The following is a 16574-nucleotide window of genomic DNA, read 5'->3' as shown; positions in this document are numbered from 1 at the left end:
ACAAACAAGACAGGGAAAAAAAAGACGGGGGGGGGGGGCTCTGAGGGGATGTCGCGCTTTGTGCACGAACTGACACAATGACTTTGTGACTCAAGACTCGCAAATAAAACATTTTGAGTTGTTTCATTAAGGCAAACAAAACCAGCTTACGCAGCCCCGATAACCCCCGCCCCCCCCCCCCTCCATATTTACGTCCCCCACAATCCATCCATCTCCCAAACGTTAATGCTCCATCTCTCGTTTGACACATCCAACGATTACAGAACGCTCCATTCACATGGTAATCAGAGTGTGTGTGTGTGTGTGTGTGTGTGTGTGTGCGTGTGTGTGTGTGGACGCCTCTTTGGTGGTGGCTGCGGTGGTGTTCTGGCATACATAGGCCTGAGTTTCCACTACCGCGGGAAGCTGTATGGAGAGCAACGCCCCCTTTACATTGTCACTATATGGAAAATCTGTCTTTTTGTATGCCTTAGTGAAGAGGAGGGGGGGGGGGGGGCATACGTATATTCACATACAAATCCCTGAGCGCACACAATTGCTAAACACAATGTAATTTGTCATCTGACGCTCCTCGGCGCGTCTGGTTTTTCACGTTTTCATTCAGCTGAAACCAAATATATAATCCTGCAAAAAAAACCCCAGAAAATCCTCCTTTTTCTCCTGGATTGGACAACATTTGGTACACCTGACACTTTTTAAACAAGCCGACTTCTCCTAATTCACCACAAGTGAGGAGTGGGGCCAGGGGTCTCTGCAGGGCCAGCGGTCCCACCACTGCAAAGCCTCATGGGAGTGGTGTTTATTAATGCACAGCCCAAATGATAAATCGGCCAACCGGGGAGACGGAGAGAGGAGCGTCCCGGCTCGTAGCGGGACTGTCCCTCTAATTTCCTCTTGATTTATGGACGGGACGGCTGGTTACGCGCCGCGTCATTAATTCTTGTGGCCAGGGAGGGTTCAGACACGCCGGATGGACGGCGTTGCAAAACTGGGGTTGAACCCTCGGCGACACAATTTGGGGACACCTGAGAGAGACGGACGCACGCCATCACAGGGGAGGGCTGAAGTGTGACTATGAGGCCGTACAGATCATTTTTTGCGTAACAGAAAACTTGCTTTTGGAGGAAATATGACAGTAATCATATTCCTCTCTGAAGATTACATGTCACGTTTAGTTTGTGGAAGCATTTTCGTAAATTTTGCTGAACAGATGCAATTATCGCCAATCTACTTGTGCAGTATCCAGTGTTCAAAACGTTACTAAAAGTGAAACTATTAATAAGAAAACACACCATATCAGCAGAGAAAATAGCAGGGAAATTAAAATGAACTAATACAGACTTTAGCATCGGGGTCTATGAGAGCTATGGCACTAATTAGGCACATAGACAATGGCCCATTAAAGCACAAATAGGCAGGACAGGCCCATTGTTTCATTAGCACAACTCTCTCTGAAGGTAATTACACTGATGTGAAAGAGACTAAAATAGCCGCAGTAACAGAGTAGCCCAGATTATCAGCCACAGCCTCTTGATTGACTCTCTTCTTTGTACGTTTTTTTTTTTTTTTTTTTTTTTGAAATCCACCAAAGCTTTAAAGTGTTAATTTTTCCGGCGTTGGAACACACATTGTTGAAACATGATGAGTTATTACCGGCAATGATCACAAGCGTTTTGTTTTTTTTATAAGTGAGGAGCATCGCATCTCCACTTAAATTTGGCCCTAATTGTTTTGTTTCAGTCTATTAATCTTAAGAAGTGACACAGAAGAAAGGATTCCTCTCGTGATGAATGGCGGGACATTCCAATTCCCACCTAATAGCAATTAATTGTCTGATACCCGCACAAGTTTGGCTAGTTTTAATTAGTTTGTTCTGAGGAATGGGGGAACTTCACCCCGGATTTCCGTGAAAGCGGCGCCCGCCTGACTAAATACATTCTCATCAAAGGGAGCGGGGTGAGGCTGGCTGACCTTTCAAAGATTCAGTGTGCGTTTAATTTCCTATTTACACTTTAAAATAACTCATTAGCATAAGTCCTCTGCACACAGTCCCGAGCCCGACACATGAAGACAAAAGCTCATTTAAATCATGTCAAAGTAAAGTTGCAGGTCCCTCCTCGCCGCGGTTGAGCTGTAGCTTGATCTATATATAGTGTAAGAGAGGTGCATTGTGAAGGTGCATTTCAGAGGTTCAATTCCCACCGGGGCCACCCGTGCTGTAATGTGCAGGGATGCACTCGTAGCACTTAAAGGTCTAATCCCTGCAGGCGATGATGTGGTGGGTGTCCTTTCACCTGCTGGGCTACATCTGGTTGAAAAATCCTGTTTTGATATGTATGTTACTTAAAATTGTTGTTTAAAAATAATTGAAATTATATTTCAATGTGTAATTAAAATATGCGGCATTTTGAAATGCTGGGATTTAAATGATGTTGAATTTAGTCTGGTTTGTGTATCAATGCTTCATGGAATAAATAAAACAATTCACCAAATTCTGATCGTTGGCATCCGCTGAAAAAAAACATATCTCCAAATTTGGTGAACTTGATTTTTACATAATTCTTTTTTAAACTTCTGATAAATAAACTATGAAACCTTTTTTTTTTATATGAATTGTCACAAAGCTGAAAACAGGGCTGTGTTATTGTATATATATATGTATTATTACTACAGCACATGAACAATTTGGAGACATGGTTTTGACAATATGAAAAAAATGGTTTCTATGAATAAACTAAATTAAAGATATTATTATTTTTATCCAACTTGCCAAGTTTTGTGAAGATCTGATATAGAAACCTGCCATTATTGAGCTTTAGCTCCCATGATCTGTAAATCTCACCTCTGATGTGCATCAGTCATGTCTTGTGTGTGGTCAGCACTTACTCTCCATCGCCTGCAGGTACTCCATGTGCAGGGCGGTGGCGCTGCTGACGCCGGCTGTGGACGCCACCGACGGGAGCAGGTCGGTCGCGTAAGGGCTACGGTGGCCCGCCAGCAGAGCCATCTGGTGGTAGTACTCGGCCGTGGTCAGACCTGTGTGAGGGGCTGGAGCGGGACAACGAAGGGTCAGCAAAGAGGAAAACAAGAAGTGAAGGCGACAGTCGAGCAGACGAAGATGTGGGTAGAAGGGGAGCATTTGAAGAAGAGAGAGCAGACAAAGAACAATAAGAAGGATGAGGCAGTGAGGAGAAACACGACTAGGTCAGCCGATGCACCGCCTTACAAACAAAACCTGCGTTCATTTACATCAGATGATAATCAGCTCGGCAGAACAGTAATGAGCACATTAGCAGCACCATCAAGTTAAGCAAAACAGCTGCACAGGGAGCATCACCTGAAGTGGAGAGCCTCACTGGGGATTACCGGATGCTTGCTCAGAGATTACAGTGAGTGTGTATTAGCGTTTGATTGATGCACTCGTGCCGAGCACAGCAGAACGGATCGTCTTACAATACAATTCTTTAACAGCCTTTTCTCCTCTTCTTCCTGTTTCTTGATCACTTTGAAGCGACTGTGTGTATATGTGTGTGTGTGTGTGTGTGTGTGTGTGGTAAGAGTATGTGGGCCGACACATCGTTTGCCAGAGATGCCGCTTGTGTGTTGTACACATCAGGGCTGCAGTCTGCAGATATGCAACCTGCTCCTCGACTGTGCTCCCTTAAACTCAACGGGAAGACAAAAGGCCTAAATCTGCCCAAACGTGTCCGCGTGCATAAAGATACAGCAAACGATTCTGCCTCCACTTCACTTTCTCCCTGTTTTCCTCTCTCTTCCAAGTCATTCCCGTAGTTAAAGAGTGCTGTAAGTCCTTGAACCAGATCCTAAAAATAAACATCTGGTGGTGGGCTTCCTTATGCAAATATTCTAAGAAAGTGAGGGGGAAAAGACTAACACTGTGGTTTTGGATGCAAGTATAGAATCGGTTCAGACCTACAGAGTGCTGCGGCTCTTTTTTTTCCCCCCTCATCTGAAGAAATGCAGAGGGAATAAATAAAGGAACACTGTATGAGGAGATTTCCTCTTAAGACTGGCCTGTATGCCTGCAAAATGCATCCCTGATTGGTGGAATGAATGTAAGAAAAAAAAAAATCTAAATTAATTCGATCTGGGTATTATGTCTTCAGAGGAAGGGGGGAGTTTCTTAATTGTCTCTGCTGTTCTGCCTTAGCTTTGCTTTTGCATTCAACCGTAATATGGCCGATTCAGTCTCCAACACGCAGAGAAAAGGGCTTTGCAGAATTTCTAAATCAGAAATTGCTGGCATCCGAGATCGATCCTGGGGGCAGAGAAGGGGAGTGGGGTGAGGGGGGGGGGGGGCAGGCTGTCAGTGTGGCACTTGGGCAGAGATGTGCCTCAGGACTTGGTGAGCCACCGGGTGCTCCTTCAGCATTACAATAGGATCAGGACAAGCTTACCTCTGAACCCCGTCTCACGTAGAGAAGAGAGAAGTAGTGTGCGAGAGGAGGAGCATAAAAAAATTTAAAAAAAAGATGTGAAAGCAAATGTGTGGCAGCAAGAGGGTGGCACTAAATCCCACCCACTTTAAATCCCCATTAGATTCTGTTAATTAATTCATCATTTTTCAAATGTGCATTTTGGTTGGAAAAAAAAATAGCATGGTGAAGAAGGAGGCTCCCTGTAAGCGTGGTGCGATAGTAACAACACAAACGCTGATGGCTTAATTAATCACTGCGTTGATTAAAGGAGTAATTAGGTGCCTCATTCGCAATTCACAGCGTTGTGAGCTGAACGGGGATCATGTGGTAGGTTGGAGGCACTGTTTTGATTTAAGGCAAGCTGAGACTGGTGTGCTTTATGTCGCGGTGATGGAAGATCGGAGTGCACAGAGCTTGAGCTTGAGTATATACTTCCTGTTGGGAGTGCAGGAGAGTAGGGGGTTGAGTGAGACTCTTGGCCTTCACTTAGACACAGCTTTTAACAGACCTGGAGGAGATGGAGTCGATGTGCGTGCCGGTGTGGAGGAAATGCCCCGGCTATCACAAGGTGAGGGGCTAAAGTGACTCTCAGCTGCTGAAGCGGCAACCGGTCGATGGCCGTAATAGGTCATCAGGAACATCTCAAGACCTTTAAGGTGAATGCATAATGCTAAATACGTTTTTTAATACATTTACTTTTGATGGTTTGGTCATTCGCTGCAGTTTGCTGTACTGGGTTTAACCTTTGTCTGGCACAGCTTTGTTTTGCACAATATAAAAACACTGACAATAATATAACAAGATTGCAAACAACAATTATTTTCATTCTTGATTATTCTGTAATTATTTTTTGCAATTAACAACTTAATGATCTAATCCATAAAATGACAATCTCAGAAAACACACATGGAGATATTTGTATATTAAGGAAACCTTTTCCTTAATATATGACCTAATCAGTTCCTCTGATTTCAGCACGACTAATTACTAGAACCACATCATTCAAATGCATCCAATCATTTCACCACAAAGCACTAAATTGCTAAAAAATACAATTATTAGAGTGTGAGTTCTCCTCTTTAATAGTGTTTTCAAATTATTATTTGACTCTTCCCGGTGTCCATTTTAATCGATTTTCTGGTCCAAAGCCATCGTAAGAACTCATGAAACAAATGCTTGTGTTGTGTGTGTCGGACACACACACACAACACAACGACCCCCCCCCCCCCCCCAACCCTGAACTTGAACCCGCCCCTCCCTCGGCGTGAGCGCTGTAACTGTACGTGACCCTGCCGCTCACTGATGCATCCTCCAGAGGTCTCTGACATGACTCACAGATCAAAAGGATTAGCCTCCCCCCCCCCCTCACTCATAATACTCCCATCCACCTCCTCCCTCGCTCAGATACCATCTCAGCAACCCCTGGGTCTTAACAGAGATGGATCTAGTTGCCTCTCAGCTGACCTCTTCTGATCTCAAACAGGAATTAAACTGATCCAGAGAATCGAGATTCCCGCTAACAGCAATCGAACCTCACTCATCAATTTTAACAATCGCTTTTAAGGGTCTGCTGAAGCTTTGTCGCCCATTTCTGCTCCGTCGGTACTTTGTATGTGTGTGTGTGTGTGTGTGTGTGTGTGGGTCATGCTTTGTGCGTCGGTGTACGTTTCACTTTATTCACCATCTGCAGGGCTGAGGCCCCGGGTGGCCGACAGAACAGAGATGGAGGGGCTGCTGTGGAGCGAGCGGATGTAGTCCATGTACGGGTTGATGTAAGGGTGCGGAGGGTGAAAGGGCGACTCCGCCCCCACAGAGGGGTTCCTCTGGGGCGAGATCCGGATCAGGGAGATGTCGGAGAAAGCTGGACTGCCCGCCAGCCCGGGAGGCCTGCGGAGACACACAGAGAAGAAAGTACAGAATGAGCATGAATACTCTAAATGTGCGACAAACGCTAAATAGAACTTTTCAAACACATATAAGGAAAATGTGTGTGATTTTTTGGACATTTAAAAACGTGCTGTTCCCGGTTTCAGTTTGATTGAGGCTAATTACGACACCACGTGTGAAAGAATATGATCTTTTGATTTGATGACGCTATTATGTCGGCAAACATTGTGTAAACAAAACATCGGTAATCCAGTTGTTTCCAGTTTAATTTCCCCCCCCCGTCCAGATTCCACGGCCGTGGGTGGACTGACAGAGGCAAGGCCAGACAAATGGACCGTGACACTATCTCTCTGCCTCCATCTGCAAGGCAGAGAGGAGAGCGCTGCATTCCAGCTGCTCCCTACGCAGACATTTCCTCAGATCAAAGGCAGCTTTCACCACTGCGTCTTAATCAGAGGGAGACGTCAGACCGAGCTCACCGCCGGCCAGCGCCAGACAAGCAACGCCACACCACTTTACTCAGACGGCTTCTAACTTGGCTTTGAGCAGAAACCGTGTACGGAATTTCACATGGCGGAGGCGATGTTGTACAAAGTCCATCAGCAGGTCTCCCACATGATGCACAATTGTTTTTCTTTAAATAGAAAACATTAAGCACCATCAACCTTTACTGTTTCCATGAGATGTGAAATAAAGTTGAGAAGAATCAAGAAAACTTCTTCGGAGCCAAGTTTGAGATTAACTAATTTCTCTCCCGTCTTATAATTGGCTGGGAGGGCAAGGGAACTTTATAATGATGGCCTTCACCACAAAGGCCTTCCCCTGAGGATGTGGAGAAATCCACATATCAGCCAGACATTAACAGGCTAAGAGATTAGACCGAATTAGCCCCTCCACTTCTCTGCGGCTCCCCAGTGGACCAGTCTACTGTGACAAAAGACCCCGGGAGAAGGAGAGGATGAGCGACGCAAGACAAAGTTGGGGTTTAAGAAGGAGAGGTGAGGAGGGAGGGGGGAGGGTGGGAAAAGACGAGAGAAAAAGGGGGAAGAAAGAGTGCGAGACCTGGCCCGGAGTTTGTCTCGCAGTGACATTGAGCAAGGCCAGGGGAGCGGAAACAGCCCAATTACGACCTCCGCCCCGTCCCCTGATCCCCTACCGGCCCCTCTGTCCCTCCACTTCACAGCCATCCTAATGAAAGAGCTCAGGTCAGGGCAAATAATGAGCACCGAGGAGCAGAAACGACACACACATGAGGACAGACAGACATATATATGTGTGTGCACACAGGCATTCACACACACGAACTGTGTCTTCTGTAATGAGCCCAGAGGGGCAATGGGATGAGTTTTTAAAAGGCTTTCACAAGTGTGTGACAACATGTCTCAGTGATGCTGAAGCAGGTGTTCTGTTCAAAAGACACTCTGAGGAGGAGACGTCTTTTTGTGAAAGTCTGCAAAGGTGACAGATTAAGGGATCGTCCAGGTCACTGCAACACAATGCTCACGGAACTTCTTCTTTTTTCTTTTTTTTTGTTTCACCTCCATTTGTTGTGTTTCTGCACGTCTAACCCGTCAGAAGATTCCCGAGAGATTGTTTTACTTCCTCCACACCGAGCACAAGTCACGCTGAGGGCAACAGGTGTGTTTATCATGTGCCCGCACGCCAGCATCGCATGCTTGGCTTACAGCAGGAGTCTCAAACTCATCTTCACTCCGGCCCACATCAGCATCACGGTCGCCCTCAAAGGGCCGGTTGTAAATGTAAGACGGTGTAAATGTAACTACTCCTAACATATTGGTAAATAACTGTCTCTGCATTTGATTATTGTTTATTCAAGTGTAAAAATATTGTACATGCAGTTATATAAATGTAAACATATATTTAAGCACATTTCTGTTATTATAACTTAAATCCTTTTAATTTAGGGTTAAGAAACCCACATTACTCTATCAAAGATCAAACTATTGAAGAAAACATCAAAGACAAATATCAAACAAGTTATGACAATAACTTTGTTCAAAGCTTAAAATCCTTTCAAGGGTGCGTTTGCACAATCCCACATGAAGTATTTCATGTGTTTTAAAGCCACGTTTGAAGTAGTCTTCAATGTACTCGCAATACATTTACATTTCAAATGTACAGTAACCAGCCAAAGAGCTGCTTCTGTGTTTAAGTATCTCATCATTATGACTTTCTATCTCATAACTTCAACTTTCTATCTCATCATTTCGACTATGGGGATATTTTTATTGTCAAGTCTAACTTCAAATTCTTTTTTTATTTTCTTTTTTTTAAAAACTTTTTCTTCTTTTTTTTTTGCTGGCGGATTCGCGGGCCACATAAAATGACGTGGCGGGCCGGATCCGGCCCACGGGCCGGGAGTTTGAGACGCCTGGCTTACACAGATCAACAAGACAGCTGCGGAGCGACGCTCACTTTGATGCCACATGGCTGACCATGTAATCACATCCTGCACCTGACATTTTCATACACAAGTCAGTGGAAAAGTATGGGACAAATAAAGTCTGTGTCCCTGAAACGGCTGAGACGTTTTCAATGTAGAAACAAGACCCCAGAAGGGACGGTAGAAAGATGTCATGACGTCCCCCCCCCCCCCCCCGTCCCGTCTGGCCTTCCACATGCCTTTTTGAGGAGAGCCAGACACCCTCTCTGGCTGCCATGACACTGATTAACCCTGTCATGCGTCGGCTGCATCTCCCTACACTGACCCTGGCTAAATGCCTCTGCTTGGCTTGTTTTTCCAATTAACTTAGGGAGTAAGAGTAGAGCCCTACTGGAAGGCCAGGGTGGGGGGGGGGGACAAAAGAAAAAGAGAGGACACGTGTTGATTGGTAAGGAGACGGTGGCAATGGTGGAACGGGGAGTTTTCTGCCTGTTGGAGGGTAAAAGGGTGAGAGAAAGGCGTGGAGAGAGGCCACGAGGGAGGGCTGCCGAGAGGGAGGAAGACAGTTCGAGCAGGAACAGTAGTCGAGGGGGAGGAGGAGGAGGGAGCGTGTGAAGATATGGACTATGAATTGGGAGGGAAAGGCGGACAGAGAGGACTTAAGAGAAAGGGAGGTAAAAAAAAGAGGTGTCCGGGGGTGCAGAGCCAGGTGTGAGGGGATTTGAGTCGGACAGCAGAGAGATGGATGGTTTTTGGGGGGAGTGCGGCGTGCGTCTCGGTGCTCGTGAGAGAAAAAAAGCGAGAGAGTGTCCGATCCCCGGCGCTCAGCTGCTCTCTGCAGGGCCGTGATCGTCTTAGCATCTGCCAGCGTGCATTAATCAACATGACGAAAGGAAGTAATCTGGCAGCGTGTGTGCAGGAATGTTCGCCCTGTGTGTGCGCCGAAGTAGGTGTGCGCGCCAGAGAAGTGGCGTCTTAGTTACACCTGATTTAAGATTTACATCAAAGCCGTACCGCAGGCTGCCTTAGAGTAGAGGGAAGAAACTTCTTCTCTCCTCTACTTCCCTTCGTAGCTTCATAATTCCTATTAACCCTCAAAGAAGACAAACAGGGCAGAAGGAGCGACTGAGCTCCTGACATATGGAAGCCATTTCCTTTCACGTGGCCCCGCTTAAACCAGCCAGCGCCTCTTTAGGATATCGCATGTTTACACGGGGCGGTCTGTCGTCTTATTGCACCGGATGAATACGCACTTGCCAAGTGTAAATACGCCCCCTAAAAGATTTTGAGGTTTCATGGGCGGGTGCGTGTTCGTGAAAACAGGCCTTGAATCTTTGTTTGGAACAAGGTTATATCAACACTAATAATTTATTTTGGGGCGAAAGCTGCAGTCGAAACACACAGTTGCGGCGGAGGTTGATGACTTCACTTCGGACAGAAGGTATCATTGTGGTGCAGCAGTCAGGCCTCGCGGTGTTGACACAGCGGTCTGCTAAAACAGGGGGCCGTGCTTTTTTTTGCGAAAATACTTTTAGCTCGGGCACGAAACGGTTGCGCATGAAATGGAATCGAAATGTGTGCTTCACAGAAGGGTATACAGGAAATTGGTGAGTCTAAATCCAATAATCCAGCGACTGTGTATGTTCATAGACCGTCGGTTTCTCATGAACAGCTGCTGGAGTGGTCCGAGGCAGAGATTAGAACAAAAGGAAAAACAGCTTGAGAAGTCACGATACTGACCCAAGTGCACCTTGAGAAACAGCGATTAATTATCACCAAGACAAGAGCTCCCTATCTTCCACTGTGCAAAAGGAAGAGATAGGAATGGAAAGTTAGGCTTTCATTTTGGAAAACACTTGGAAAACAAGGTCGGTTTTCTCTGACACAAAAACAACTCACTCGCTATAAATGGGAACTTCCATTCTCTACATTTATTGGTGGAAACAATGTTGTCAAGAGTCCTGTTTGTTTGACTCCACGTCTTTGTGGTTTTCCCTCCTTTTCTCGGTGCATCACCTGTGTCGCATTAGTCTCGTCAGCCTTGCTCCGGTCCCATCGTTTCAACCACCAATCAGCTTTCAGCCTGCCCCCACGTCTTCCCACCTGTGTCTTGTTTTCTGATTGGTTTCTTGAGTATTTATAGTCCTGTCTTTCCACCGGCGTCTGCATTTGGCTCCTTCGTGCCCGTGCTGCTCACCGAACGTGACTAATAGTCACAAATGCGAAACATAGCATCTTTGGTAAAAGAAATCCTTTGTTGACAAAACCCTGCTGTTGCAGCCAGGTTACATTATATTTCAAGGTGATTTTCATGTGTGGGAAATATACATGAAGAAGAGGTCGGACAAAAACACAACCTATGTAGACCCATCTGTCTTGACACGTCACCCCTGTGGCCGCGAGGGGGTGAGTGAGAGGGAACTAAGGGTTTTGGAGGGAACTGGGATGAGTCGGGTGTCAGGTCCTCTCCTGACCGAGGCTGATAGCATCACACAGCCATTCCCCCCCCCCCCCCTCCAACCTCAGCTCCACCTCATAGAAACCCGTGCCCCCACCCAGCCACAGCACAAGGCTGCCACCGCGATGAAAGCCTAAACCAGAGAGGAGGAAGAGAGGGGCGCCTGACAGCGGAAACAGAAGCACTTTAAAGCTCGAAACCCTTTCACCGAGATCAAAGGGCCACAGGAACAGAGCCAGTTGAGACCCAAGGAGAGAGGAAAGGGAGCTGAGACAAGGGGAGAAGAGAGAAGACAGACGGACTGAGAGACTGACACAAACAGAGGAGGGCAGATATATATTCTGGCTTTCTAATGACTCAACGGGAACGTCGTCATTAAGTTCTGCCACTGAAGCCCATTCCAATGACTTCATTTTCCACATTAGCGATGACAATAACAGCAGCAGTTAAAATACATTTTTGCTTTGGCAAGAATGAAGAAACAAACGGTGGATAGGTATTAAAAAAACATATTTTTCCAACCTGAGCCAACAATTTCCAACCCCCCTTCCTTTTGAAAATACTCCAATGTGGAAACATGGTGTGATGCAGATGGAAAATAAAAGATGATTGCTGCATCATAAATCTTTCAGAAACATGTTGAGAAGCCAACTTTCTGTAACTTTCAACTCTTGATTGTTAATTTAGTTTGAGTTGCGACTGGCATGTTTTTTCAGTTTCTAATGTCAAAATATGCTAGAGATTTGGGTTTTAATCCTGACAGCCCAAAATGACCACTAACCGAAGTTGGCTTTCTCAAGCTTTCAAGCGTATGCCATGGTCTTCATCAGCAGATGGAGTTTGTTCAGTGGTCGTGGAGCTGTAAGTGTTATCATGAACACTTTAAAGAGTAGCTAAACACCAGAGTTTTGGCTGAAGTGCGTCTGGGAATTTAAAAAGTCCTTCTAGAACGTGAACAAAGTATCAACATGTGATACTGTGAGGGCGGCTAAGAAACACGCCCAGTCGCATGCATAGTCCTCATTTGCTCTTCTTTTCAGTGGACTTGAAATGAAGCCAGCAGCACATCTGGTGAATCAGTGTTGTTGACTGATTATCTGCTGGTACAATGTGCTTTCCTAAGCTAAACTTGCATTCTCTCTACTGGCCATCAGGGGGCGACTTCTCTGGTTGCAAAAAGAAGTCTGATTGTATAAAAGTCTCTGAGAATATGACCCTTCTTCCTACTTGATTTATTACCTCAATAAACATTGTGATCACGCGTTTATAGTCTCAATCTCTGGTTTCAAGTGTTCTTCAATACAGCATGATGTTCATTTCGTAAATTTAGATCAATTTTAGAGTAAAAATAGACCATAAAGCAGCAGATGCTTTAGGGCGGGGCTACCTTGTGATTGACAGGTCGCTACCAGAGCCGTATACGGTGCAGATACAGCATCTGCACCATGGCGTCACTCCTCCGCAGCCCAAATATGATCACTGCTGTTCACTGGTTGCAAAAATCCAAGATGGCCACGGCCAAAATCCAAGATGGCGACGGCCAAAATGCAGAACTCAATGCTTCAAAACCGCAGTCCATAAACCAATGGCGGACATCACTTGAAATATACAGTCTATGGTCGTAACCTCTTAACTCACGACTATAAATGCAGCTCGCTTATTTGCCATTATCATCTTGGCATTTCACTGCAGGCATCAAACTTTCACATAAATCGTTTTGTTTTTTTTAGATTTACAAAAACACAGAGGATGCAGTTACTATATTTGAAGCTTTCCCAGGCAAGCACCTCAACAGATCAGACGTCGCAGAGATCTAATCTGTGGAGCTGCATATTTGAAATGAACTTCAAAAAGAACCCGATGGGTATATTTCCGGAACTCGTCCGTTAACAGCCTCTGCTTTTCCTCTTCCCTCCTGGCTGGGCAGAGCAGACGGCGGGCCTGGCATGGCACAGGGAGGTTGCCAGGCGTTCAGGGTAGCTATGCTCCCTCCTCCCCCCCCTCCCGGAGCCGCGAGGGCTCTGTGTGACCCCCTGACATCAAAGGACCTGGGTGGGTTCAGGGAGGTGGGCTTTCTATTCACGGTCACATCAAGCAGGATCCCCTTCTCTCTGCGGGATACTTCTGGAGGCGTGCCAGACATTCCCGTACACTGCAGAGTCAGTTCACACACTGTCCAGTTGAATACCCACGACTCCCCCCTCGGCTTCTCAGTCTCCTCCCCTCCCCCCTGTGTGTTTCGGTCACACTCGCATTGTCTACATATAAGCACACAGAACATCCCCGTGGGCACGTATCACTTCCACGCTGCTGGAGTGATAACATGTGTTCATCAACGGGAGCCAGCGAGTGTGACAAGCTCGAGTCATAACAAACGGGTCCAGGTGTCAAGAGGATCTGGCTATGACCGCTGCCTGAGTCGTGAACTCGTTCACGGTGTGTCACACATTTAAAAAACGCTTTTTGTTGAAGATCGAGGCTCCTCGGCACTCCTTCCACTTCAACCAAGTCATGGGATTGTGTTGTTTTTTAAAAATCAAAAACGACACATCGTCTCACCGCTCGCTCTGGTTCCAAATCACGACCGAACGCAATCAGCGTCATGAAAAGTTGATGTTTGGCTTTGCCATGCAGCAGGAGTTTCTCTTCTTTTTCTTCTTCTTCTTCTTCTTCTTTTTCTTCCCAACCATTTTTTTCCCACTCTGCAATTAAATGTAATTTCAGCCATCGAGATAAGAATGGCGACCAAAACGAATCAACAGAGTGTATAGCGAGGGAATGAAAACATGAAAGTGAAATTACACAAAATGAGGCTGCCTCTTTTTCCTGTAAGTTCAAGGGGGCTGGGAAAAGAAACACTTTTTTTTGTTCCTTTTTGTTTCTCTCTCATGCATGATTTTGCCTCTTTTATTTTACAAACAGAGCGATTGTTTTGCATCAGCCTTTCCACATTCATCTCCTCTTTTCTTATCTTGATTGCTGCTTTCTTTTTTCAAAGTAAGTGGAATTAGCGCTGTTCTCAGTCAGTGTTTGGAGTTCCTCTGGCATGCCCCGGGCTACAGAGGAGACAGGAGAGGGGACTCCTGGGTGTTGAAGTGTTCAACTTGAGAAAACAGAGAGGAAGCACATCTATCTTCCCTTTTCCTCTCAACTAACGTCTCGATGGCCCCGATGCCTTTCCACAGAAACTCATCTGACGCCTGCAGCTAAACAGGGTTCAGGGTTCCACACCCCACCGCCTCCGCTACCCCGACAACTGTAGGTAACGAGCGCGCGGGTCGGCGTGCGTGCAGCCCATCTCAGGTGAGGAAGACTGAGTGTGGCCCAGGGCTGCCCAACCAATTCACCACGTCACGCTGGGCTGCTGAAATGCGCAAACCGCACGGATGGGCCTGAGCAAATCACAAACAGTACACAACGCTACAAGACAGCAGAGACACACTGCAGGAGATGGTTAATCCTTCAGACAGAGATCTGAGGTGGAACAACAGAAGAAGAAAAACAGGAGGGAGAGCTACACAGAGGGGGGAGAGCAGGAGCATCAGGTACGAGAAACCAGAATATACGTTTCTTTCTTTTCTCACAATGAAATCCATCACGTTTTCCTAATACATACTTCTTGTAGAGGAGGGGAAGGAGAGAAAATCGGGACAGAAGAAAGGCAAGTGCTGGTGGGAAAGTGAAAAGACACACAGCCTACTTTATTCTGGCCATTTCATCCATCTTGTTGGACTAATAAAATGTCATGTGGAGTTCCTTGATATTTAATCATGAAGGGGGCTGAGTGCGTGGTGGTGCCAAGCTCGGGCTTGATGAAGCTTTGGGCGGCTTAAACACAGACCTGTGTACATTCTGGATTTACCCAGAGGAGGATGTTTCACAAAGCTGCGACATAAGTGACACAAAACTGATATGAATGGGAGGGAATTCCTAATAAGCCTGTTCTGGGGAAACATTTAGTTTGTCTCAGCTTTCATTCAATCCATTTTAAATCAGCAAATGCAGCAAAATCACTCACACACAGATGATTGACGTACAACAAAAGAATATCGCTGCGGTCACCCTGCAGCTGCGTGCATGACTGCACATATTTGTGCCGACCCCCTTGTCAAAAAGAGAAAGTGAAGCATCATGGGGGACAGAAGTAGGTTTCATTTTGGGCAAACGGCATTATTGGAGGAAACCATCACGCTATCAGATGAAATGGACGCCGCATCTGATAAGGGAAATAACGAAAGGGCTGAGAGAATAGAATCGCTTTATGTGATATGAATTCATTTGCATTGGTGGGGGGGGGGGTGTAAAAGGAGTGTGACTTAGAAGATAAACAAATGGAAAAAGGAAGGAGAGGAGGTGCAGAAGCTTTAAGGGAGGCAATGAACTCATTTCCTCTTACATTAAAAGTGTCTTCAGCTGGACTTCAGCTGGACTACGGGGCATGCGCTCATATTTTACAATGTTGCATTTAGGTTTTTTTAAATCACATATTGAAGGCTTGACTAGGAAAGATGGAGAGAGGGAGGAAAGGAAAGGGAGGGACGAAGGGAGGATGGAAAATGAGGCGAGCTGGAGAGGATTTATGACCCTGTTCCCCCGGTCTCGTTACTCGCTGTAACTGGCCCCCAGAGTGGGATCGCAGGGTCTGGAGCCCACAGCCCGGAGATCAGAGTAATGGAAATTCCACATTTCTACACAGCATGAAGTCTGTAGGGCAAAGTAAAAGAAATTTAAAAAAAAGCAGAGAACTGACTCAGAGTCGAGAGCTAAAATTGATAATTGTGCCATTAGGTAAGGAGCAAAGTATTTCCTCTCTGAAATCAGCATTTCCTCCGACATTAATGCGGCTCGTTTCTCTTTGAGAAGAGAAGCGGTCGACGTCGGGCAGCGAGGTCAGCAGCTGCGTGAGGTTGTGGAGATGATGTGAGGCGGATCGCCGCCAGCGCTGCGTGGGTAATATCTCTAATAGCTCCCCGCCAATGAGAGGAGGGTCTTTTACAAAGCCAATTAAGAACCGGCACGGCCCATACAAGTGACAGCCCGCCACACCCATCGAGTAAGATCTCCCCGAAACCACTGAAGACAGCGTGTGCGCTTTGTGAGTCGAATGCATCATGCAGATTAAATGTTGTTGAGTGTTGCCGGCCATGATATTTGAAATCAGAACTGAAAAGATGAGTTCACGAATTAAATACGACGATTGACATAAAATGAATCAGCAACTATTTGCATTAATTGTTGCAGACATTTTTCAAGCTAAACTGCAGAACTTTGTCTGGTTCCAGCTGCTCCAATGTGAGGATTTATTACTTTTATTATCTTTGGAAACGGACTATTTTTTGCATTTTTAAAAAAGCATTATGAATACGTCACCGTGGGCTCTGGGAAA

General features: G+C 46.0%; 1 protein-coding gene across 1 annotated transcript in view; it reads right to left on the bottom strand.

The window, feature by feature from the left end:
• gli3 (GLI family zinc finger 3) overlaps window positions 1–16574 on the bottom strand; it is an 85568-nt gene that overhangs the window by 16759 nt on the left and 52235 nt on the right. The window contains exons 5-6 of the mRNA XM_079292267.1: window positions 6121–6326; window positions 2887–3048 (exon numbers count right to left, since the gene is read on the bottom strand). Coding sequence (XP_079148393.1) covers window positions 2887–3048; window positions 6121–6326 — 368 coding nt within the window. The remainder of the gene's footprint in view (window positions 1–2886; window positions 3049–6120; window positions 6327–16574) is intronic.

This window comes from Melanostigma gelatinosum (assembly GCF_949748355.1).
Source record: "Melanostigma gelatinosum genome assembly, chromosome: 20".
Classification (NCBI taxonomy): domain Eukaryota; kingdom Metazoa; phylum Chordata; class Actinopteri; order Perciformes; family Zoarcidae; genus Melanostigma; species Melanostigma gelatinosum.
Note: the sequence above shows the minus strand (reverse complement) of the source record. Positions and strands in the feature narration are given on the sequence as shown.